The sequence below is a fragment of the Diospyros lotus genome, chromosome 11 (genome assembly GCF_014633365.1).
Source record: "Diospyros lotus cultivar Yz01 chromosome 11, ASM1463336v1, whole genome shotgun sequence".
NCBI classification, from domain to species: domain Eukaryota; kingdom Viridiplantae; phylum Streptophyta; class Magnoliopsida; order Ericales; family Ebenaceae; genus Diospyros; species Diospyros lotus.
Window position 1 is genome coordinate 24,135,815 of NC_068348.1, and position 24,475 is coordinate 24,160,289.

At 36.3% G+C, this 24,475-nt stretch overlaps 1 protein-coding gene across 1 annotated transcript; it reads left to right on the forward strand.

The window, feature by feature from the left end:
- Positions 1-207: 207 nt before the first annotated feature.
- Positions 208-23,280, forward strand: LOC127813264 (uncharacterized). The gene is made up of 7 exons (XM_052354153.1): positions 208-970; positions 2,201-2,275; positions 2,343-2,859; positions 4,869-5,254; positions 17,387-17,613; positions 17,722-17,869; positions 22,781-23,280. Exons 1-7 carry the CDS (start codon positions 407-409, stop codon positions 22,907-22,909), a joined length of 2,046 nt encoding a protein of 681 aa, XP_052210113.1. The 5' UTR covers positions 208-406; the 3' UTR covers positions 22,910-23,280.
- Positions 23,281-24,475: the final 1,195 nt, after the last annotated feature.

Here is a 24,475-nt window from a genome sequence, read left to right on the forward strand (position 1 = left end):
TTTTTTTAAAATTGATTGTTGGATGGTTTGGTGGATAAGATAATGATTGTAAATGATTTCAATGGATCGATAATAAATGAATTAGACGTGAGAAAATATCATGTGAAGTTTTGTTAGATAAATAAATGAAAAGGATAGATTATTTTAAGAATAAGTGTGGGCTTTAAAAGAAAAAAAGATATTGGCGCTCCAGAAAGGCTACAGATATTGTCAACGCGTTTGCCAAGGCTACAGATATTCTTGGTTATGAATCATTGCCCACAACACAAAGAAATTGTCATCATCTTCGGTTCTAGCTTCCCTTGTATTTTGTATTTTCCGCGAAAGAATTCTCTTCGTCCAACCCCTGCAAACATACTGAATTCCATTTTCTCACTTGTCTCTTTCTCTTCAATTCCAGCGCGCCATGAAAAGAGAAAGGCGAGGAAGACAACCCCACCATCACCCAATCGACGACGGGAGAAGGATAATCAAACATTTTCATGATCATAACCAAGAACAAGTTGAGCAACAACCGGACCTCAAAAACCCACATTCAATGCCTTCCACATCTCAATTTGAACCCGCTGAGTCGTCGAGGCCGCCTCAGAATCGCGGGAGCTCGAAGTGGGTTTCACGAAATCGGCGTGGCAGTGGTGGTTTCAGACCTCGGTTTGTTGAAATGGGAAAACAGAATTGTAACAGGGAAGCGAAGGGGAAGGAAGGGCAAGAAAAACGGTTGGACTCGGATGAAGATATAAGTGGATTGGGTTCTTTGAGAGATGAGAAAGCGTGTGAAGAAGGAGGAAATCGAGGTGGGGTTGAGTCCGGGTTGAAAGGTGATTCAAACGGAGAGATGACAGAGGGGTCTGATTCGGTTAAGGGTTTGGATGATATAGGAAGCAGGTTAAAAGGGTTGCAGCTGGGAGCAGAAGAACCCGAGTTATTGGAGGAGCTGCTGAGAATCAATGACCAATTGCAGGAAGACGAGGTAATTTGCTGTGAAAGCGTATTTATCTTTGCTAATGCTTCATATTGGCGTCAATTGAGATAAGCTTAACTCTTCAGGAATTAGTCAGTTGTGATTCAGCATAGCAACTTTAGAATCAGACTTAACCATTTACTATGTTATTGGGTCTGCAAGCTTTGCAGGGATGCAATAGATTCTGGGCTTTTTAGTTTGTGCTTGTGCCTGTGGATGACAGAATGCCTAATATTATTAAATAGAACTTAGTAGTTGGTAGGCAGTAAAATAATTCATTGCAAGTTCCAGATAATAGGGTTAGGTTACTGTCAAGTGTTATACACTCGCTTGTTATTGCAAAATAAGATGCTTCAAATCGACAGCTAAATTGATTGATTGTGAATTTGGATTGTCCGTATCTGAACATTCCTGGGTGGAACTTTTTGCGGGAGACATTAAGAAAGCACTAGGATACTTGAAATCAAAATATTGGGATTAGGAACACAGAATGTATGTATCCTTCCCCGACAACTATAGATGTTAGGTTGAAATGGTGAATGTTTACCTTATACGTTTTAGTCTAGAAGAAGCATGACACAAGTTTGTTCAGGGTTATATGTTAGTCAGAATTGTTGTTCTCGTAACTATTCTTTAGCTCTATATGCATGTTTATTCTTTAGCTTCATGCACATGTTAATCACTCGTTGCAGAACAACTCTTATGTGTCCCCCTGTGTTAGGACCTCGTATCCTGATGATGGGATCTCTCCTTACGAGAGATTCATTAGGGTTGGAGAAGGGTAGGGGGGAAAGGACAAGGCAGGGAGAACAAAGGATTCAGAGGGGGAGAAGTTGAAGAGAGAGAGAGAGTCTGATTCTGTTATGGAAATTTGTTGATCTTTCTCCTTCAATCGGGAGGCTTTTATAGTTCCTCCTTATTGCCAATCTAGGCTATTACAACTCTAACAAAAGGTAACAACTATAGCTACCGCTAACAGCTTTTTAACCACCTACTAACTGCCTCTAACCACTAACTGCTATCTCATGGATTTGAATGATTGGGTGCATCGTGAGTTATTTTTCTTGATTCTTATGACCATATGCCTGACTTTAAAAAGAGAGGGAAACTGATCCCTATTACATTATTCTGAGCTCTAGTATGGAGGTTTAGAAGTCTTGCATTTCAGCTCAGTTGCGAAGTGACTATGTTCTCCTCTCTTATTTCTTTGTTGTTGTTGTTTTTAATGTTTGGCTGCAGTTAGTTGCTATGGAGTCAATTTATGGAGATAATATGTTCATTCTTTGCAAACAAGGAGACCTGCGATCTTTTCAGGTTGGTACTATTTGTAAAATTCTGTCATGTTTAATGTCAATTATGCAACATTTCGATGTTTTTGCAGATTCATATACAAGTTGAAGCCCCCAGCGATCTTACCATCTCCACAAAACTAACAACCTATGATGATCTTGAGACCAAAACTGACAGTTCATCCAACTTCTCATACTCTTTCAAAGTTCAATATCTTCCCCCAATTGTTTTGACATGTTTATTACCCAAGTCATACCCAAGCCATCTCCCTCCTTATTTTACCATCTCAGTTCAGTGGATGGATTCTTGGAAAATCTCTGAACTTTGCTCTGTGCTGGATTCAGTATGGAAAGAACAACCAGGACAAGAGGTTATATACCGTTGGGTGGAATGGCTACAAGGTTCTTGTCTTTCTTATCTTGGTTTTGATAAAGAAATTGTTCTTGGTCCTTATGGTTCAAGATATTCTGGAGATAGGCGTGCAATTTCAGGAAGCATCTCACCAGATGTTGATGTTCCTTCAATGAAGAGTTACAATGATAAGCAGAACTACAAGAACTTCCTCAGAAACCTTCATGAATGCTGCATCTGTTTTAGTGAATTTGCAGGTATTTTGAACCATTTTCTTGGAAAAGTTTATGGTGCCAAAAAGAGTTTAACTAATTTTTGTAGAAGATAAATTCTTGGTATATTTTTTAACTTTTACCTGTTCTTTCTGAATATTGTGGACCTGCTATTGTGGTAAGTACAGATTGAATTGTTTTTATCAGGAAGAAAATTCTGCTGAGATCAAATTGTCAGAATGTAACCAATGAAATCACCAATCAACTTTTCACCTTTAAGTTTTGTGGATATACCTGAGTGGAAAAAAAAATTTGGATTGACTTTAGCATTTTCTTGTCTGTACTACTTTTTCACGATTCGAGTAAAATTGGTCCAGATGACATTTATATCATGTGATAAACCTGAAACAAGAATAAAGCAAAGGAATTAAGCTAATGAGCCATACCATGAAACTCTAGGAGAGAGTAATAGAGCAGAGACTCAGAAAAGAAACAAAGGTCTCGGAAAATCAGTTTGGTTTCATGCCTAGTAGGTCAACAATGGAAGCTATATATCTACTGAGACGCCTAATGGAAAGGTATCGGGATCATCAGAAGAACCTACATATGGTGTTTATAAATCTAGAAGATAGGGTTCTTAGAGAAGTATTATGGAGGGTTTTAGAGAAGAAAGGAGTCAGAATAGCCTATATACAAGCCCTTAAGGACATGTATCATGGTGTAGAGACAAGAGTCAGAACATGCGGAGGGGATACTAAACCGTTTACAACTACAATAGGACTGCATCAAGGTTCTGTACTAAGCCCATACTTATTTGCTCTAGTAATGGATGAACTCACTAAAGATATTCAAACAGAGGTGTCATGGTGTATGCTATTTGCAGACGACATAGTGTTGGTGGATGAAACAAAAGAAGGAGTGAACACTAAGCTTGAGTTGTGGAGAAGCAATTTAGAATCTAAGGGATTTAAATTAAGTAGAAAGAAAACAGAATATATGGAATGTAAATTTTGTAAGAATGCAAGAGTGGATGATGTTATAATAAAATTGGAAGACCAAATCTTACAAAGAAAAGACTATTTTCGATATTTGGGATCAGTGATTCAAAAAGATGGAGAAATTCACGAGGATGTCGCACATAGAATTAAGGCAGATTGGCTAAAATGGAGAAATGCATCGGGGGTGTTATGTGATGGTAAAATCCCAGTAAAACTGAAAAGAAAATTCTATAGGACAGGTATAAGACCAGTCTTGCTATGTGGCTCATAATGTTGGGCAGTCAAATACCAGCATGAGCAAAAGACGAGTGTAGCGGAGATGAGGATGTTAAGATGGATGTGCGGCCATACAAGGAAGGATAAGATTATAAATGAAGTTATTTGTAATAAGGTAGGAGTAGTGCCAATCGAGGAAAAGATGAGAGAGACTAGACTAAAATGGTTTGGTCATGTGAGAAGGAGACCAATAGACGCTCCTGTGAGGAGAGTTGATAAAATGGAACAATTAGCCAAAAAAAGAGGTAGAGGCAGACCCAAAAAAATTTTGGGAGAGACATTAAAGTTTGATATGAAGTGTATGTATCTAAATGAAGATATGACAAAAGATAGAAATACATGGAAGTCTAGAATTCATGTAGCCGACCCCACATAGTGGGATAAAGGCTTGATATGTTGTTGTTATCTAGTAGAAAAGTATAATATAATATTTTTTTTTTATTTCTAGTAGTAAATTATTGTAAAAAAAAAAAAATCTGGCCCAGTAGGGGCAACTATCCCCATTGGGCCTCACGTGGCTCCGCTCCTGGTTCTAGGATCAGAATATTGAAATATTAAAAATATTTGAAAATTTTGGGAACAAAAACAAAAATTATAGAAATTTTATGCAAACCCCAGAACTTAATAAATTGATCAATTTTGTTCATTGTTATGATATGAGCATTAATTATACAGTTTAACAGACCTTTAAACAACTGTTAATACTGATTTTGATTAAAAAACTGAGTTTTTTATACACTTCCCAATTTATCACTTTTAACACTTCTATTTTTCTACCAGGCTCAGAGTTTATTAGATTGCCTTGTGAGCATTTCTTTTGTTGGAAATGCATGAAAACGTACTCTGACATGCATGTAAAGGAAGGAACAATAAGCAAACTTCTGTGCCCTACTGCAAAATGTGGAGGCATGGTCCCACCAGGTTTGCTGAAACGATTGCTTGGTGATGAAAAGTTTGAACGTTGGGAGTCACTAATGCTACAGAAAACACTAGAGTCTATGACAGACGTAACCTATTGTCCAAGATGTGAAACAGCTTGCATAGAAGATGAGGACCACCATGCACAGTGCTCAAACTGTTTATTTAGCTTTTGTACACTTTGCAGAGGGCGACGCCATGTTGGAGTCAAATGTTTGACACCAGAAATGAGGCTTCGTATTTTGCAGGTAATTCATTTTCTATTTTTTCCTCTAAATTTACATATTTCTGTGGTGTCTGTTCAGTTGAATGGCTGGATATCACTTGAGCAGCATCAGTACACTGATAGTCAACTGCCTCCTCCCCCCCCCCCCCCCCCCCCCACACACACACACACAAACCAAAAACAAAACAAAAAAAAATTGCCATCATATTCATTTGTGCAAGACTATTGCATGTGTGTTATGAACAGAGGGGAAGAGAATAGACCGACGTATATTTGAGATGATGTGCTTGATGCCCTTCCAGGCATATGAAAGGATTGGCTAGCATGCCTAGTAGCTAGCTGTTGGAAGGCACTGGCATTCTTCTTAGTGTTGAGTGATTCTAGTTTTGCTCTTCGGCTTTGCAACTATATTCTGTGTGCTTACCAACTCACATCCGAGCTCAACAAACAAGGGTGGAAGGATAAGATTGTTTAGTTTGACATGTGTGGTTCTCCTAATCTCCTTATGTTGAAAAGAAATTCTGCAAAGAATGTCAAGATGACAGAATATCATATCCCTTGATAATTACTGCTAGAAGAGGGCTATCAAAGCTCCAATGTCAGCAAATATATGAACATCTAAAATGTCTAGTAGTCATTGTTAGACAAGGGATTTGATCAATGCTGGATAAATTGGTGAGTGGTGACACTAGAATCCAGGGGGCATGGGGAGACAACTGCTAGATTGGTGTTCTATCACTAACATTTAGGCATCATTTAGTAAGTGCTCCAGAAGTAGTATTACAGCATTCATTGCCAGATAAGCAAAGGATCAGAGCATCAGTGGAATGACTATTTTCTGGACAGATTTTTTAGTTCATGAATTGGGGATTCCATAAAGTTTCCTCCTTTCTTTCCGTGCTTAAAATGTATGATGTAAAAGGAGTGGCTGATTTGATAGTGGACTTTTGACCTTAGCAAGCAATAATACACTTTATAGAGAGGGGTTATGAATCCTTAGGCTGGAAAAGGGCTTTAGAGGAGTATCAAAGAGGTTGATACAGAATATCATGCATTCAGCATTGCTGGAATGTGCAATGGGATGGAAGTGTTGACTCAAGCAAGAAATGTGAAGAGAAGTGTGGTGGACTTTCAACTGGAATATGGTTGTAAGATTCTTGTAAACTGTTTCAATTGATATAGTGCATTTTTCAGCAGTTAGTCTCTGGATGGGACTTGAGTACCTGCTAACACATGGTTGGTTGGTATCCTCTTAAGAATATCCCTGGTCTACTTTATGTATGTGTTTCTATTTCAGTGAGAAAATATATTTTCTTAGGATGCCTCCTGAATCAGACCACTAAGCATGCCCCATAAATTGAGGATATTGGTTTTTCATTATTATTGTTCTATTGCCTAGCTAGCTGACCTGCATTATTCTTCTATGAACTAAGCCCCAAGGGGTCTCTCATCAGAAATCACAAAGTACAACTTGGAATGTATGGTCACATCTTGCTTTGTTTTTCTCACCCATGAATACGTATCCAGATAAAATTTGACTAGGACATATTTTTAATAAATATATTCTTGTATTGTATGGTTTGATTTAGATGTGGTAATATCCAGAGACATTATAGTTTGATCTAGAAATTGCCAAATGTCTGACCTTGGACTTTTGTGTTTTGAAAGATGCAGGAACAACCATCGTGTTGTGATCTGTATGTTTACAATCTTTTGTTATTGTTGGAATAGTGTATATATATTGTAGTTTAGCTATTATACTATATTAGTACTAACTGTACTACACTTGTAGTGCTTGACCCATGGTCCATTACTTCCTATATATAATTGACTCAGTAGTATCAATAAAACATAATACGAATCATTCACCCATAGGATTTTTTTTTTTTTCTAATTTAACATGATATTAAAGCCAAAACCCTAGAGTCCCGCTGTATTTCTCTCTCCATCAACATCCATACCCTATTTTCTTGTCCCAAAAGGTGAATCGCTCACCCCAGGCGCCCCCACACCCGGCTCGACAGAATGTGAGGGAGTTAATCATGGCGACTCAGCCAGGCACAGTGGCTAGACCAGTGCTCACTGCACACAAGGAGCCCCCCTCATTTTAAGATATTGCTCCCACACTGCCGCTGGCGAGACTCGATCCTTGGTTCTTGTCCCAAACTTCACCTTGGAGGCACTTTGTGCCCCCAGCTGTGACCAGCTGAGCTGCCCATGCGGGCACCATACCCTATTTTCTCTCTCTTCCTGCACTTGTCTAGGCTTATACACCCACTTTCCGATGCCATTTGAGAAATCCAACCACACCATCGTGTTTAGAAAAATCTGATCAGCTTGACCTTGGAAGCTCGTCATAGGAATCACTGCCACACGCTGCCTCTTCCATTGTTGACAACACAACTTCCAATCTTTGATCTCGCTTTTCCAGTGGTTGTTTCAAGACACCGACCACACCACCGAAACCAGCACCTTCTGATCTGGTGTCCCTCATTCATCACAGCATCCACCAGATCTGACGTCAGCATCCCTCATCTGTCATAGCATCCTCCAAATTTGGTGTTGACGTCCCTCGTCTATTGCTAGTCTAACCCAAATCGAGACGCTGCTCAAGCAGCTGTTCGTCGGTCCATTTGCTTGTCATCTCTGGCGTCAAAGTGTTCTTGCTCTGATGACACTGTTGCGACCATCAATTTACAATCCTTTGCTGCTCCAGAATACTTAGAGTTGCCTTCCATCCAAATCATGTCCAGCACCAGTTCCTCTGTTGATTCGGGCTCCAAATCTGGTATTTTCTCTCAATTTATCACTCCTTCTCCAGCCATTAGCTCTGAAAAACTAATTGGTAGTGTCAACTATACGTCTTGGGCTGTATCTGTTGAATTATGGTTTTTGGGTCAAAGATATGAGGATCATTTGACTACAAAGGTAGATGATATTCCTACAGTTGAACGAGCTACTTCGAGGAAAGTTGATGCTCTCCTTGGCAATTTACTATTGCAATCTATCGATCCTAAACTTTATGTTATTTATAAAGTTTATAGGACTTGCTATCAGTTATGGAACAAAGTTAAAACTCTTTACACTAATGATATCCAATGGCTCTATAATGTTGTGTCCAACATGGTTCACTTGAAGCAACACGATCTCGACATGTCTGAGTTTATTGGTAGACTTGAATCATTTAAAGAGGAGTTTAATTCTCTCAAGCCTGTTGGGACTAAAGAGGAGTCTAATGTTGAGGAACAACTGCAATAGAGAGATGAGTTCTTTATGGTATTGGGGTTGACAGGGCTTTAGACCTGAACTCCCTCCAATTCGACATCAGATCCTAGCTAGTCCCACCATTCCCTCTATAGAGAATGTTTTTGCTCGACTGTTTTGTGTCTCTTCTTCAATCATAGTGGCTGAGTGCCCTTTAGCGGACTCTTCAGTTTTGGCCTATCAAACTAGTGCTAGAGGAGAAAAATGAGGAGGATGGAGTGGTAATTCAAATAGGGGAAATCGCCCCAAATGCAATTATCGTCACATGTGGGGTCACACCAAAGAGAATTGTCATAAATTATATGGCTGATCTCCTTGTGCTGTTAAACTGACTCTTAATCTGAAGCATCAAAGGGTCAGTCATTGCCATCTCTTCTCCTGACTGGAGCTAATTATGAGGAATACCTTTTGTATCATGCCACTAAGCAGTCCACATCCTCTGTTGCTTTAGTAGCTCACACTAGTAATTCTTTTGCTTGCCTTACTTTTTAATCTTCCTCACTTGGCCCTTGGATTCTGGACTCTGGTGCATTTGACCATATCTCTAGTAATCAACATCTTTTCTCACATCTTAATCATTCCATGTGTCTTCCTTGTGTCACTCTTGCCAATGGTTCTAAAGTAGTTGCCAAGGGCATTGGTCAAGCTCAATCGCTTCCTTCATTAGCTTTGGATTTTGTTCTTCAAGTTCCTGGATGTCCTTTTAACCTCGTCTTTGTTAGTAAGTTAACCCGTGCTCTTAATTGTTTTATTACCTTTGTTGATAATTCTATTATTGTGCAAGATCGAGGTACGAGATGGATGATTGGTATAGAGCATGAGTCACAGGGACTTATGATCTTTCCATGCCTCCCTCACCAGTTGCCTGCACTTCTACTGAGTCTCCATCCCTATCCAGAATCGCTTGGCGCATCGCAGCCTTTCCAAACTCCAGAAGATGGTTCCAAGTCTCTCTAGTTTGCCTTCTTTAGATTGTGAGTCATGTCAGCTTGGTAAACATAGTTGTACTTCGTTTCTCAACCATGTGAATACTCAGGTTGCATGCCTCTTTGAATTGGTTCATACCGATGTTTGGGGTCTTAGTTGTGTTATTTCTGTTTTAGGCTTTCAATATTTTGTAACATTCATTGATGACTATTCTCGATGCACTTAGTTTATTTTTAATGAAAAATCATTTTGAGTTATTCTTTATTTTTCAAGCTTTTTGTGCTGAAATTAAGATCCAATTTAAAGCTTCTATACATGTGTTGCGCAATGATAATGCCTGTGAATATTTTTCTGCCCCTTTATTACATTTATGTCTTCTCAGGGTGTTCTTCACCAATCTTTTTGTACTCACACACCTCAACAAAATGGAGTTGCGAAGCATAAAAATCGTCATCTCATTGAAATTGCCCACACTTTTTTGCTCCATAACAATGCCCCTTTTCGTTTTTTGGCTGATGTTGTTCTTATTGTTTGTTATTTAATTAACCGAATGTTGGAACACAAGACTCCACATTCCATTTTATTTCCTACTTGGACCCCCTATCTTCTTCCCTTTCATGTCTTTGGTTGCACTTGTTTTGTTCATGATCTAATCCTTGGGTGAGATAGACTTTCTGCCAATTTCGTAAAGTGAATCTTCTTAGGTTACTCTCGACTTTAGAAAGGGTATAGGTGTTATTCTTCCAATAGTCAACTTTACTTCATCTCCGTCGGCGTTACATTCTTCGAGTCTTTTCCCTTCTTCACCTCCCCAACTACTGAGGGCACTGCCATTTTTTAGGTTCCCCCTATTCCTTATCTTGGTCCTCCTCTACAGGTCTATCATCATCATCTGCCTCCTAACCCTCCTGTAGGTATTGTTGATGTTCCAAACAGTGTTCTAAAATGCACTAGGCGCTAGTCAGGCATCAAATTGGAGCCTAGAGCCTAGGCGGACTGTATATTTTTTTTTAAATGTAATTTCATGTTATTTTCAAATAAATCAAAGTTAAAAAAACAAATAAAACTTATATATATATATATATAAATTAGGGTGAACAACTAGAGAGACGAGCGGTGGCCAAGGGAAATTGGGGCCAAGAGAGACGACTAGAGCGACGGCCAAGGAAATCGAGAAATCAGGGGTCAAGAGAGACAATTGGTGGTAGTGGCAGCGACGACGATGAGAGAGAGCTTTCGAAGCGGTGATTGGCGGCGATAACAAGAGAGAGAAATCAACCTAGGCACCGTTGACGACAGGTTAATCGAATCAGTGCCTAGGGAGGCCAATTAGCCTATATTCGCGACGGCCGCCTAGGCCGATTTTTAGAACACTAGCTCCAAATGACTCACCCCTAGCTCTATGATGCGGTCACCAATCAAGACTCGGCCCAAGGCCGACCCAACTAAACTGGAATAGTATCACCAAAATAGTAGTGTCATAATGTTATTTTAATACTTCTTAAGTTTTAGAATTCTACTTGATTTAGGATTCTACTTTATATTTCTACTTGATTTAGGATTCTATTTCATGTTTCTACTTGATTTAGGATTCTACTTTATGTTTGATTAGAGTTTTATTTTTATTAGGATTCTAGTTAAATTTTATTTAGGATTTATTTCTATTAGAATTCTAATTGGATTTTGTTTTCCAAATATTAGATGGATTTGGATTAGCCAAATACTATAAATATGCCTAGAATCTAGAGTTTGTAATCAAGTTTTAATCAATCAAATTTCAGCAACCTATTTGGGTTTTCTTAGCAAAACAGTATTGTTTTTGCGTCTTCTTGAAAGCCAAGCTTCGGCCATTGAAGTTTGCTCTTTCAAGTGTTTATTTTGGTGTGTTTTCTTCACACTCGCGCTACACGCTGCGTCAGGTGGTATCAGAGCGGTTAATCAACCAATCAGATGGCCAATCTTGAAGGTAACGGTAGCAACCAGCCTCGTGACAGTGATCAGGGGTTGTTCGCAGTTTGGAGAGCAATCGAAGAACAGCGGGAAGTAACTCGTACTATCCAACAACGATTGGAGCAACATAGCAACCAATTGGGCACCTTACTACGAGTTGATGATGACAGGAACCTGAATAATGGGGTGAATCAAGCCGGAGCGGGAAGACCACCCATTAATCATGTCCTTGTTAATCCTAGAAGACCAGTGATTGAAGATAGCGATGAAGAGGATGATTTTGGTCGAGCAATAGCTAACCCTGGTGGTAGAGGGGTTAGGAGGAATGCGCATCAGCACAACCACTGGGGCAATGATGAGTATAAACTAAAAGTTGATATTCCCACCTTTAGTGGAAATCTTGATATTGAGGGGTTCCTGGATTGGATCACTGAGGTTGACCGTTTTTTCGAATACATGGAGATCCCAGATGAACGACAAGTAAAGTTAGTGGCTTACAGATTGAAGGGCGGTGCATCTGTTTGGTGGGAGCGATTAAGAGAAACAAGATTGAGGGAAGGCCGACAACCAGTTCAGACATGGAGACGAATGAAGCAGCTGTTAAGAGGTAGGTTTTTGCCCCCTGACTATGAACAATATATGTTTGAAACTTATCAAAGATGTGCACAGGGAATGAAGAGTGTGAATGAATATACCTCTGAGTTTCTGCGATTGGTAGAGAGAAACCAATTGTCAGAAAGTGACAATCAACAAGCAACTCGTTACTTGAATGGATTGAAGCTTGCTATTCGTGATAAAATTGGGGTTCAGATGGTTCTGAGTGTGCAAGAAGCAAGGAACTTAGCTTTAAAGGCTGAGTTAATGTTGAGTGAGAGATCTCGTAATGACAACTATCATCGGTATAGTGGGAATGAAAATAAACAACCAGCTTTTGATAAAGGCAAGTCGGTTCAAGGAGCGCAACCCTCCAATCCACCCCATACATTCAACCCTAATAAGGCTACAACTGGGGGAAACATTCGAGTTAACATTGTAGAAAAGGAAGAGGAAGATGTTGCTGAAGAGGAAGTATATTGCGGGCCTGATGGGGAGGATGACAAAGAAGATTATGGACATGAGCAATATACCTGTGTAGTGAGGAAGTTAATGCTATCTCAAAAGAATGAAGATACTACTCAACGGCATAAGCTTTTTCGCACGAGGTGTACGGTGAAAAGAAAAATCTTTGAGTTGATTATTGATAGTGGAAGTCAAGAGAACATCATAGGAAGAGATGTGGTGGCAAAGATGCAGTTAATTCCTGAAAAACATCCAAGCCCTTACATGATTGGATGGATCAAAGAAGTTTGTGGCATACATGTGGATGAACGTTACAGAGTGCCTTTCTCTATTGGTAAGTACTTCGACGTAGTCTATTGTGATATTGTTGATATGGATGCTTGCCATATTTTATTTGGGAGGCCTTGGCAATTTGATGTGGATGCTACGCACTCGGGTAGGAAGAACACATATCAGCTTGAGAAAGAAGGTGTGCATTATACTTTGTTACCCATAGTGGAAAAGAATCAAACCAAAGCTTATAAAGTGGAGCTTGATTTCGAAGATTATGTTGTGCCAGCAACCTCAACGTTTGCAAACTCAGGTCTTATTTATGTTGCTAACATGACAGAAACTCCAAGGTTATTGACTCATACTGGGGTATTTTCCAGTCCCGATGGCTCAAGCATTGCTTCGCAACCCAAGGATGGTGGTGTTTCTTCTGATCGACTTGCGACTGTAAAGGAGATAGAGGTCATGGTAGCAAATCCTTCTACAGTTCATTCAAGCTCTGGCATGGTTGAATCGAAGGCAATAAGATCTACCAGATTAGAGAAGCGCTCAAGATGGAAGGTTCAACATCCTCAATCTAACAGTAATAATGCAATGGAGGCAGAAGGCAACAAACATGGTGATGATTGGACCCATGCCAATGCTGATATGGCTAAGAAGGGGAGGAATGTCTTTGCTCATGTTCTCTTAGCAGAAAAGTTCAAGCGGTTTAGGAAGATGTCAAGCAAAAGTTGCACAAATAAGAAATATAAGGCAACAGCTGACAAGCATAGGAAGCACAAGGTATTTGAGATTGGAGATGAAGTTATGATCTTTTTGAAGAAGGAACGAATTCCAACAGGAAAGCATAACAAGTTCAAGCCAAAGAAGTATGGTCATTACAAGATTCCAAAGAAGACCAATGACAATGCTTATGTTGTGGATTTGCCTAATCATATGGGTATTTCTAAACATTCAAAGTGGCTAATATCTCTTCGTACTTATCGGATGTGGATTTGTCCAAACAGGATCAAAATTCGAGGTCGAATTTTTCTCAAGTGAAGGTGAATGATGCGGTCACCAATCAAGACTCGGCCCAAGGCCGACCCAACTAAACTGGAATAGTATCACCAAAATAGTAGTGTCATAATGTTATTTTAATACTTCTTAAGTTTTAGAATTCTACTTGATTTAGGATTCTACTTTATATTTCTACTTGATTTAGGATTCTATTTCATGTTTCTACTTGATTTAGGATTCTACTTTATGTTTGATTAGAGTTTTATTTTTATTAGGATTCTAGTTAAATTTTATTTAGGATTTATTTCTATTAGAATTCTAATTGGATTTTGTTTTCCAAATATTAGATGGATTTGGATTAGCCAAATACTATAAATATGTCTAGAATCTAGAGTTTGTAATCAAGTTTTAATCAATCAAATTTCAGCAACCTATTTGGGTTTTCTTAGCAAAACAGTATTGTTTTTGCGTCTTCTTGAAAGCCAAGCTTCGGCCATTGAAGTTTGCTCTTTCAAGTGTTTATTTTGGTGTGTTTTCTTCACACTCGCGCTACACGCTGCGTCACTCTAGCATCTTCACCTACCATGAACTTGCCACCACTTGCCACTCAGCATGATGCCATTAGGAAAGCTAATCATTCTACGTGCAATCCTCATTCCATTTACACTTTCCTTAGTTATCATCATTTGTCTTTACACTATTATGCATTTGTGTCTTCTTTATCCGTTGTGTCTATGCTTGAAATAACTGGTGAGGCTCTTTCAAATCTAGGGTGGCGCCAAGCGATGGTTGATGAAATGATTGCTTTACATTCTAGTGGCACTTGGGAATTGATTCCTTTACCTCCTGGCAAGTCTACTATTGGTTGTCGTTGGATTTATACTGTAAAAGTTGGTCCTGACGAACAAATTGATCTCCTTAAGGCTCATTTAGTTGCAAAAGTCTACACTCAGATTTATAGATTTGACTACGGAGACACTCTCTCCTATGGCTAAGATTGCTTCTATTCGGTTGTTTCTTTCCATGGTTGCTATGTGTCATTGGCCTCTCTATCAATTGGACATCAAAAATGCTTTTTTTATGGCGATTTTCAGGAAGAGGTCTATATGGAGCAATTGCCAGACTTTGTTTCTTAAGGGGAGTCTAGTTTAGTATGCTAGCTCTGTCACTCCCTTTATGGATTGAAACAATTTCCACGAGCTTGGTTTGGGTAATTTAGTGTCGTCGTTCGAGATTTTGGTATGATTTGCAGTGAGGCAGGCCATTTTTGTTTTCTTTTGCCATTCATCACATGGAAAATGCATCTATCTTGTTGTGTATGTAGATGATATCGTCATCACCGGAAGTGATTAGGATGTCATTCTACAATTAAATAAGCATCTTTTTAGTCATTTTCAGACTAAAGATTTGTGCAGACTTAAGTATTTTCTTGGTGTTGAGGTAGCTCAATCTAATAATGGTGTTGTTATCTCGGCGAGAAAATATGCTTTAGATATTTTTTAAGAAACTGGCATGTTAGATTGCAAACCTGTTGATACGCCCATGGACCCGAATGTTAAATTCTTACCAAGACAAGGGGAGCCTTTGGCAAATCTAGGAAAATACCGAAGACTTGTTGGAAAGCTAAACTATCTTACTATCACTCAGCCAGATATTTCTTTCACTGTAAGTGTAGTTAGCCAATTCCTACAGTCTCTGTGTGATAGTAATTGGGATGTTGTGATTCGCATCCTTAGATATATCAAAGGAGCACATGGCCAAGGATTGTTGTATGAAGATAAGGGGCATACTCAGGTGATTGGGTATTCTAATGTAGATTGGGTAGAGTCTCCTTCAAATAGACTCTCTGCTTGAGGGTATTGTATTTTTATTGGTGGCAATCTGGTATCCTAGAAGAGTAAGAAGCAAAATGATGTTGCCAGGTCAAGTGCAGAAACTTAATATTGTGTTATGGCTCTGAAAATGTGTGAACTTATATGGTTGAGGCAATTACGTCAAGAATTACTGTTTGGAGAGCTTGTGCAGATGAAGTTAATTTGTGATAATCAAACAATGTTGCATATCGCATGTAATCCAGTTTTTCATGAGAGAACCAAATATATTGAAATGATTGTCACTTTATAAGAGAGAAGATCTTGTCCGGATGTATCACTACCAATTTTGTCAACTCAGCTGACCAACTGGCAGATATCTTTACTAAGTTTCTCAAAGGTCCTTGCATTGGTCTCCGTTGTAACAAACTTTGTACATATGATCTATATGCTCCAGTTTGAGGGGGAGTATTAGAATAGTGTGTATATATTGTAGTTTAGCTATTTGTACCACATTAGAACTAACTGTACTGCACGGCCCATGGCCTATTACTTTCTATATATAATTGACTTAGTAGTATTAATAAGAGATGATACAAATCATTCACCCATAGGATTTTTCTCTTTAATTTAACAGTTATGATTTGAACTTGTCAATGAAAGTAGACTTCATGAAAAGGGTCAAATCCATAAGTCTACATCAAACATGCTTGGATGTTTTGTAGTGAATTCCAGATTAAGTTTGAGTTGTTCTTCATGTCTCTTTGAAGTTAGCTAAGATTAAAGCATCAGCTAATTTTAGTAATTCTTGGACTTCCTGGACCCTCATAGTATAAAGGCTATAGTTATTTTTGGCCGCATTATGTTTTTTTTACTAGTGGTATTAGTGGGAATTGAACTTGTGTCTCCTTGGACAAATGCGGCCTAAGTACAGGGCATCCGTGAATAAGCCAAATAAGGCTAGCTGTTACTCTATTTGGCTTTATTCTCTAGTGTAATCTTGTAGAGATCTTAGTCTGAATACAAATACTTGAATTCTAGTAACCTATGAAATGCTTCTTTATACAGTGAGGTTGAGCCTTTCAGGAACTGAGATTCTGCTTCTGTGATGTACTTTTGCCTTTGTGGGGGTGAAGGGCCTTTGGATTTCTCATTATATTCTCTTTCTCTTCCTTAAAATTCAGCAAGGTTATTGTTCACAAACTCCAATAGCTCTTCAAAGAAAGATAAATTCTTTCGCTGACCTTTCACTGTTTTACTTAAATACTGAATTACCAGAATAGTTGCTGCCATGAATTTGTGGCAGCTTTTTTCCCCCCTCTTAAATCACTTGCAGTCTAGCACTTTCAATACTAAACGAATTCTTGCCCATTTCAATTCAAATGGCATAAAATTGTAAATGTACTCACTTTGCTCTACAGAATCGGCCAGGAAACCAATTTTGGTTGCAATAGTTGGGGCTTTCTACTACTGTAAAATGATAAATTGCTGACAAAATTTGTTCTTTTTGGTCTTTCAAATTTATTTCATTATGTGGCTCCAATATTGGAGATTGCACAGATTCTGGGCCTTGCTATCTTCCTGGCTCACCCCTAGATTCCCTCTATTTTGGTATCTTATGCTGTGGAACGGAATTCTCTTTTTGTTTATTCTCTATGATATGTTATCAATATTACTTTGGTTGTAGTTTATCTCTTTATTTTTGCAAATTTCCATTATTTTAGTTTTCACAATTTTCCTCTATTTAGTGTTGGATGAATATGAGCTATCAATTTTTCTTTGCTCTGCTGCCTTCCCTTTATAAACTTCCTCGTAGACTAGAGAAAATTAATCCTTGTTGCTGGTGAACCAACTTTTTACCTTCTTGCTTGCAGGGGCGACAGAATTCATCTCAACTGAAGGATGATCAGAAGCGTCGTGAGGGTGAAATGATCAATGAGTTCCTTAGTGTTAGAGAAATACTTCGTGATGCCAAACAGTGCCCATCATGCAAGATAGCAATCTCAAGAACTGAAGGCTGCAACAAAATGGTATGCCAAAACTGTGGAGAGTATTTCTGCTATCTTTGTAACAAGGCAATCAGTGGATATGAACACTTCAGGTTTGTGCATTGCACATTTTATATTTCAGCTATTCTTGTGCCTGTTGTCTCTGCATTACAATACATTCATCAATTCACCCAAAACTAATTAGCATGTTCTCCCTGAAGGGAGGGGGCATGTGAACTTTTCCCACAAGAAATGATTCAGAACTGGGAGCAGCAGATTAATGATCGTCAAGAGATAGGTCTGGCTAGACCTGAACTGGTTGCTGATCGGGGTCATTCATGCCCTATTTGTGGTCAAATCAATGTAAAGGTGTGTATTCGTTTAGCTGATTAACAGATCAAATTTTCATGGGATTTAGTTGTAGTTAGGTTGCTCTGCTCTTTCTACTTTCTAGGTATGCTGAATTCAGCATGTTAGCAGCCACACTATAATTGGTGTTGACTACATGAACGTTAATATGTCAACTTTCAAAATCTAGAAACCGTAACAAACATATTTAGGGCGGAACATTGAGATAAATTTTTGAACCGTGAAATGATGGCGAACTTATGTCTTAAATATCCAATTTAAAATAAGCGAAAATACAAGAATCTGTTTTTTAAGTGGAAAAGATTCACAATTTCTTTTGCTTTAGTAAAAGGGAGGAATTCACAATTAGTCTGGGTCAAATGTAAAAAATCGTTTTTATTCCTTTCATAGAAAAAAAATGTTTTTGACTATTCAAACAAGTTAATTACACTTTATAGTAATTTTTATATAAGATACTAAAAATACCCTTAATGAGATTTTAAAATAGAAATCTCATATTGCCATTAACCTCATTTATCAAAATACCCTTATCTCTTTCGTATAACATTTTCTCTCTCTCCTGTTCCAAATTCATCTTACTCTCTTTTTTTTCATTGTCAAACTATCCAAACTTAGTTATTTTTCAAACATTCAATCTTTTTGCATGTTGGGTCATTCAATTTTTTTCATCAATCACAGTGACCTTATTGAAGTCTCATTCAACAAGTTTTTTTCTCTCTAAAAATAATTTCACTCAATCTCAAGCTATCGATTTGATTTCTATTTATTTTAATGTTTTAAATAATTTTGTGTTCACATTGCTTATTAAGGCTGCGTAGAATGATTGTGGTTGTGAGCAAAACATATTTTGGTAGATATTAATCCAAATTTATACTAATTTGCATGATTTTTTTTTTTTTAAACTGCACATTGTTATCGAGTTTTGTGGGCCACAAAACTCGGCCAACTAAACCCGAATCGGGTTTGCTTGCCCAATGGGCAAAAAAAAATTAAAATCGGGTTTAATGGGCAACAAAACCCGGTGACCCACTAAACTCGATTTTAATTTTTATTATTTTTTTTATAAATTAATGGGTTTCATTAGCACTAAAATGATATCTTTTAATGTAATGATAACAATAATAAATTTATCCAAAAATATAAGTATAATTCTTAAACAATAATCTCTTTTTGGTGTAGTTAGAGCACTTGATAATGCGTTGGTTGTGTTGATATTGGTTACACACACCAAGTCAAAGATATTGTTGTTTGTTGTGATTTATATATTCAATTAACTCGAGAATAGTAAAAAGATATCATTTAAATACTAATGGAACTCATTAATTTATAGAAAAATAAAAAAAAATTAAAATCAAGTTTGGTGGGCAACAAAACCCGGTCACCGAGTTTGGTTGCCCACAGGGTTTTGTTGCCCACTAAATTCGATTTTAATTTTTTTTATTTTTTCTATAAATTAATGGGTTTCATTAGTACTAAAATGATATTTTTTAACGTAATGATAATAATAATAAATTTATGCAAAAACAAAAGTATAATTTTTAAACAGTAATCTCTTTTTGGTGGTGTTAGTAATTAGAATACTTGATCATGTATTGGCTATGTTAATATTGGCCACATACACCACGTAAAAGATATTGTTGTTTGTTGTGATTTATACATTCAATTAACCCGAGAATAGTAAAATGACATCATTTTAGTGCTAATGAAATCTACTAATTTATAGAAAAAATAAAAAAAAATTAAAATCGATTTTGGTGGGCAACAAACCCATTAAACCCTATTTTAATTTTTTATTTTTTTCTATAAATTAATGGGTTTCATTAGCACTAAAATGATGTTTTTTTATGTAATGATAATAATAATAAATTTATCCAAAAATAGAAGTGTAATTTTTAAACAATAATCTCTTTTTGGTGTTGTCAGTAGTTAGAACACTTAATCATGCATTAGTTGTGTTGATATTAGGCACACACTAAGTCAAATATATTGTTGTTTGTTGTGATTTATACATTCAATTAACCTGAGAATAGTAAAAATACATCATCTTAGTGCTAATAGAACCCACTAATTTATAGAAAAATAATAAAAAATTAAAATCAAGTTTGGTGGGCAACAAAACCCAGTCATCGGGTTTTGTTGCCCACTAAACCCGATTTTATTTTTTTTATTTTGTTTATTTTTTCTATAAATTAACGGGTTTCATTAACACTAAAATGATGTATTTTGATGCAATAATAATAATAATAAATTTATCCAAAAATAAAAGTGTAATTTTTAAACAATAATCTTTTTTTGGTGTTGTTAGTAGTTAGAACTCTATCATGCATCGTATGTGTTGATATTGGCCACACACACAGTCAAAAATATTGTTATTTGTTGTGATTTATATATTCAATTAGCCTGAGAATAATAAAAAAAATATCATTTTAGTGGTAATGGATCCCATTAATTTATAGAAAATATAAAAAAATTAAAATCGAGTTTGGTGGGCAACAAAACCCAGTCATCGGCTTTGGTTGCCCACAAAACCCGATCATCGAGTGTTGTTGCCCACAAAATCGGGTTATCGGGTTTTGTTGCCCACTAAACCTGATTTTAATTTTTTTTATTTTTTTCTATAAATTAATAAGTTTTATTATCACTAAAATGATGTCTTTTGATATAATAATAATAATAATAATAATAATAATAATAATTTTATTCAAAAATAAAAGTGTAATTTTTAAATAATAATCTCTTTTTGGTGATGTTAGTAATTAGAACACTTGATCATACATTGGTTGTGTTGATATTGACCATACATCAATTCAAAAATATTGTTGTTTGTTGTGATTTATACATTTAATTAACTAGAGAATAGTAAAAATACATTATTTTAGTGCTAATGAAATTCATTAATTTATAGAAAAAATTAAAAAAAAAATAAAATCGGATTTGGTGGGCAAGATTTTATTTTCTTATTTTTTCTATAAATTAATGGGTTTAATTATCGCTAAAATGATATCTTTTCATGTAATGATAATAATAATAAATTTATTCAAAAATAAAAGTGTAATTTTTAAATAATAATCTCTTTTTGGTGTTGTTAGTAGGTAAAACACTTGATCATACATTAGTTGTGTTGATATTGGTCACACACACCAAGTCAAAGATATTGTTGTTTGTTGTGATTTATACATTTAATTAATCCGAGAATAGTAAAAGACATCGTTTTAGTGCTAATAGAACTCACTATTTTATAAAAAAAAATTAAAATCGAGTTTGGTGGGCAACAAAACCCGGTCACTAGGTTTTGTTGACCACTAAAGTCGATTTTAATTTTTTTTCCTATTAATTAATGGGTTCTATTAGCACTAAAATAATGTTTTTTGATGTAATAATAATAATAATAATAATAATAATAATAAATTTATTCCAAAATAAAAGTGTAATTTTTAAATAGTAATCTCTTTTGGGGACTATTGCGTAATTTGGAAAAAATCAATGGACAAAAAAAAATCTAAAATTTAAAATTGTATTTAGCGGACAACAAAATCCGGTCACCGGGTTTGGTTATTTTTTCATTTTTTTATTTTTTCTATATATTAATGGGTTCTATTAATATTAAAATGATGTCTTTTGATTTAATGATAATAATAATAAATTTATCTAAAAATAAAAATGTATTTTTTAAACAGTAATCTCTTTTTGAAACTATTGCATAATTTGAAAAAAAAAAAAAACTAATGGACAAAAAAAAAGACCAAAAATTTAAAATCAAATTTAGTGGGCAACAAAACCTGGTCACCAGGTTTGGTGGGTTGGGGTTTGTTGGGATTTGGGTTTAGTGTTTTCAATTTGTGAAGGCTGTTTTGGTCTTTTAATGTTTTTATTTTTATTTTAAATTTTTCAATAAAGAGTGATTCCAAGAGATTAGATGGTGGGGTCATAAGTGGTAAAGTGGGTATAGCATGCAATTAATTTGTTTGGGAATGATAAAAATGTTTTTTTTTCAAGAAAAAGGGATTAGAAACGAATTTTCTATTTGGTGGGCGGTTAATTTGTGCAATTTCCACTTAGGAAAATGCCTTCTGTATGCACTTCAATAAACCAATGTGTTACTGATCTATCAATAGGGGGCATGGTCTCTGCCACATAGACCTTGTAGGGATTTAAAAAACTTGTACTATACAGCTGCTTCTATCTCTAGGGACAAAGTTGGCTTTTTCTTGGGCAAAAATCAAGGAGCAATGGTGGGACATACTGAGCAGGTAAACAATGTGTGGAGAAAGATCTCAAATTGATAAAATGCTGATCAGGATCAAAAGTTCACAGAAAATACACAGCTCTCCAACTTCAACCATCTAAGTAGATCCAACTTTGCCAAAATCGCGATCATGGGACATGTTACTTGCTGTTAGTGACGTATTTTGGCATTCACAAGATATCACCATTTGACATGATTCGTAAGCTGACATATTTTGATTTGCCTGTGCATATAGGTGCCTGATACATGAAATATATTGTGTGGAACACTAATTTTTAATTTTTCATGGTTTATAAGCCATATGCTTATCTTGTGCATAGATAGGGATCAATGCAAGCTTTTATACAGTAAAGCAGTCCACCGATGAAACTGGGCTCTAGTCCCTTTTTGTACAGCTCTGTTTGTTTCACCTTACTTGTCAAAACAAAGAAATTAGGCTATATTGTTGCTGTTGCTCTCTCTCCGGCTTTGGTTTTGCTCTTGCTAAAAAATCTGCCTTGTACTTTTTGTCAACCACATGTTGGCCAGGGAATTGCAGTGGATCTCCTGTCTAAATGATATTGTTATTCTTGATCTTTGTTTCAAGTTAAGGCCATTAAAAAATTGTAACACATTTCATAATTTTTGCCGGCAGATGACTAACAATCTTTGTGTTACATCAACAGGCTGGAAATAACAATCACATCTTCTGTTGGGCATGCCAAAACCATTACTGCTACTTGTGTAGAAAGATAGTCAGGCGCAGCTCGCAGCATTTTGGACCAAAGGGTTGCAAGCAGCACACAGCCGAATAGTTGGTTTCACGACAACGCGAGTCTGAAAAACATTCAAAACCAACGAATACCGAAGCAGATGCATCATGCATTCAAGCAGCCTAGCTAGGCCAAGCAACATCTCAATTCGGTTGAGCTTGGGTTGGGCCATTGCTTGAGAGCGCAGTCTTCTGCATGAGGTTTGAATTTGGGAGTTGGATTATGTGCAGAGGAGAAATAAGTTTGAATTTTTGTTTGGAGTTGGAGAAAGGATCAAGAAATTTGATCCGTTGTGTATGCTCACCAACTTATTCAGGGTCTTTACGATGTTTTACAGTTATTTCCTTTTATTTCTTTAACTGTCGTACAAATAATACCACATAAATATATGTGTGTGTTTATATTGGAAGACATCTATGATACATGGAAACGTTTTGGAGGTTTCGTTTTGTGATTTTCAAAACACTTTTTTTGCTAAAACTTCAAGAAATATCAAAAAAAAATATTTTTGAACTGTTTTTACAATTTTAAAAATATTTTGAGACTATTTTGTAATATTAGAGCTATACATTTTATCGACGAGTTCAAATGAAATAAGATAAGCATTAAAAAAAATGAAAAATCATAAGGCGGTGGAATCGAATAATATATCAATAGAAGCAAGAAAATGCATGGGAGAATAACGTATTTTCAGGCTAACGAAATTATTTAACTCAATTTTTAAATAAAAAAATATGCTAGATGAGTAGAGAAATAGTACTTTGGTCCCTATATACAAGAATAAATGAGATGTTCAAAATTGTGAAAATTACAGAAAAATTAAGTTAATGAGCCATACCATGAAACTCTGGGAGAGAGTAATAAAGTAAAGGCTCAGAAAAAAATAAATGTCTCGAAAAATCAATTTGATTTCATGCCTAATAGGTCAACAATGGAAGGTATATGCCTACTGAGGTGCCTTATGGAAAGGTATCAAGATCATCAAAATGACCTGCATATGGTGTTTATAAATCTAGAAAAAATCTATGATAGAGTTCATAGAGAAGTATTATGGAGAGTTTTAGAGAAGAAATGAGTCTAAATAGCCTCTATACAAACTCTTAAAAACATGTATCACGGTATAGAGACAAGGGTCAGAACATGCAGAGGGGATACTGAACCATTTAAAATTACAATAGGACTGCATCAAAGTTTTGCACTAAGTCCATACTTATTTGCTTTAGTAATGGATGAACTCACTAAATACATTCAGATAGAGATTCCATGGTGTATGCTATTTGCAGATGACATAGTGTTTGTAAATGAAATAAAAAAAGAAGTGAACACTGAGCTTGAGTTATGGAGAAATAATTTAGAAACTAAGAGATTTAAATTAAATAGAAGGAAAATATAATATATAGAATGTAAATTTAGTAAGAATGCAAGAGTGGAGAATGTTATAGTAAAATTAGAAGACCAAATCTTATAAAGAAAAGACTATTTTCGATATTTGGGATTAGTGATTCAAAAAGATGGAGAAATTCACGAGGATGTCACGCATAGAATTAAGGTAAGTTGGCTGAAATGGAGAAATGCATCAGGAGTGTTATGTGATGGTAAAATCCCATT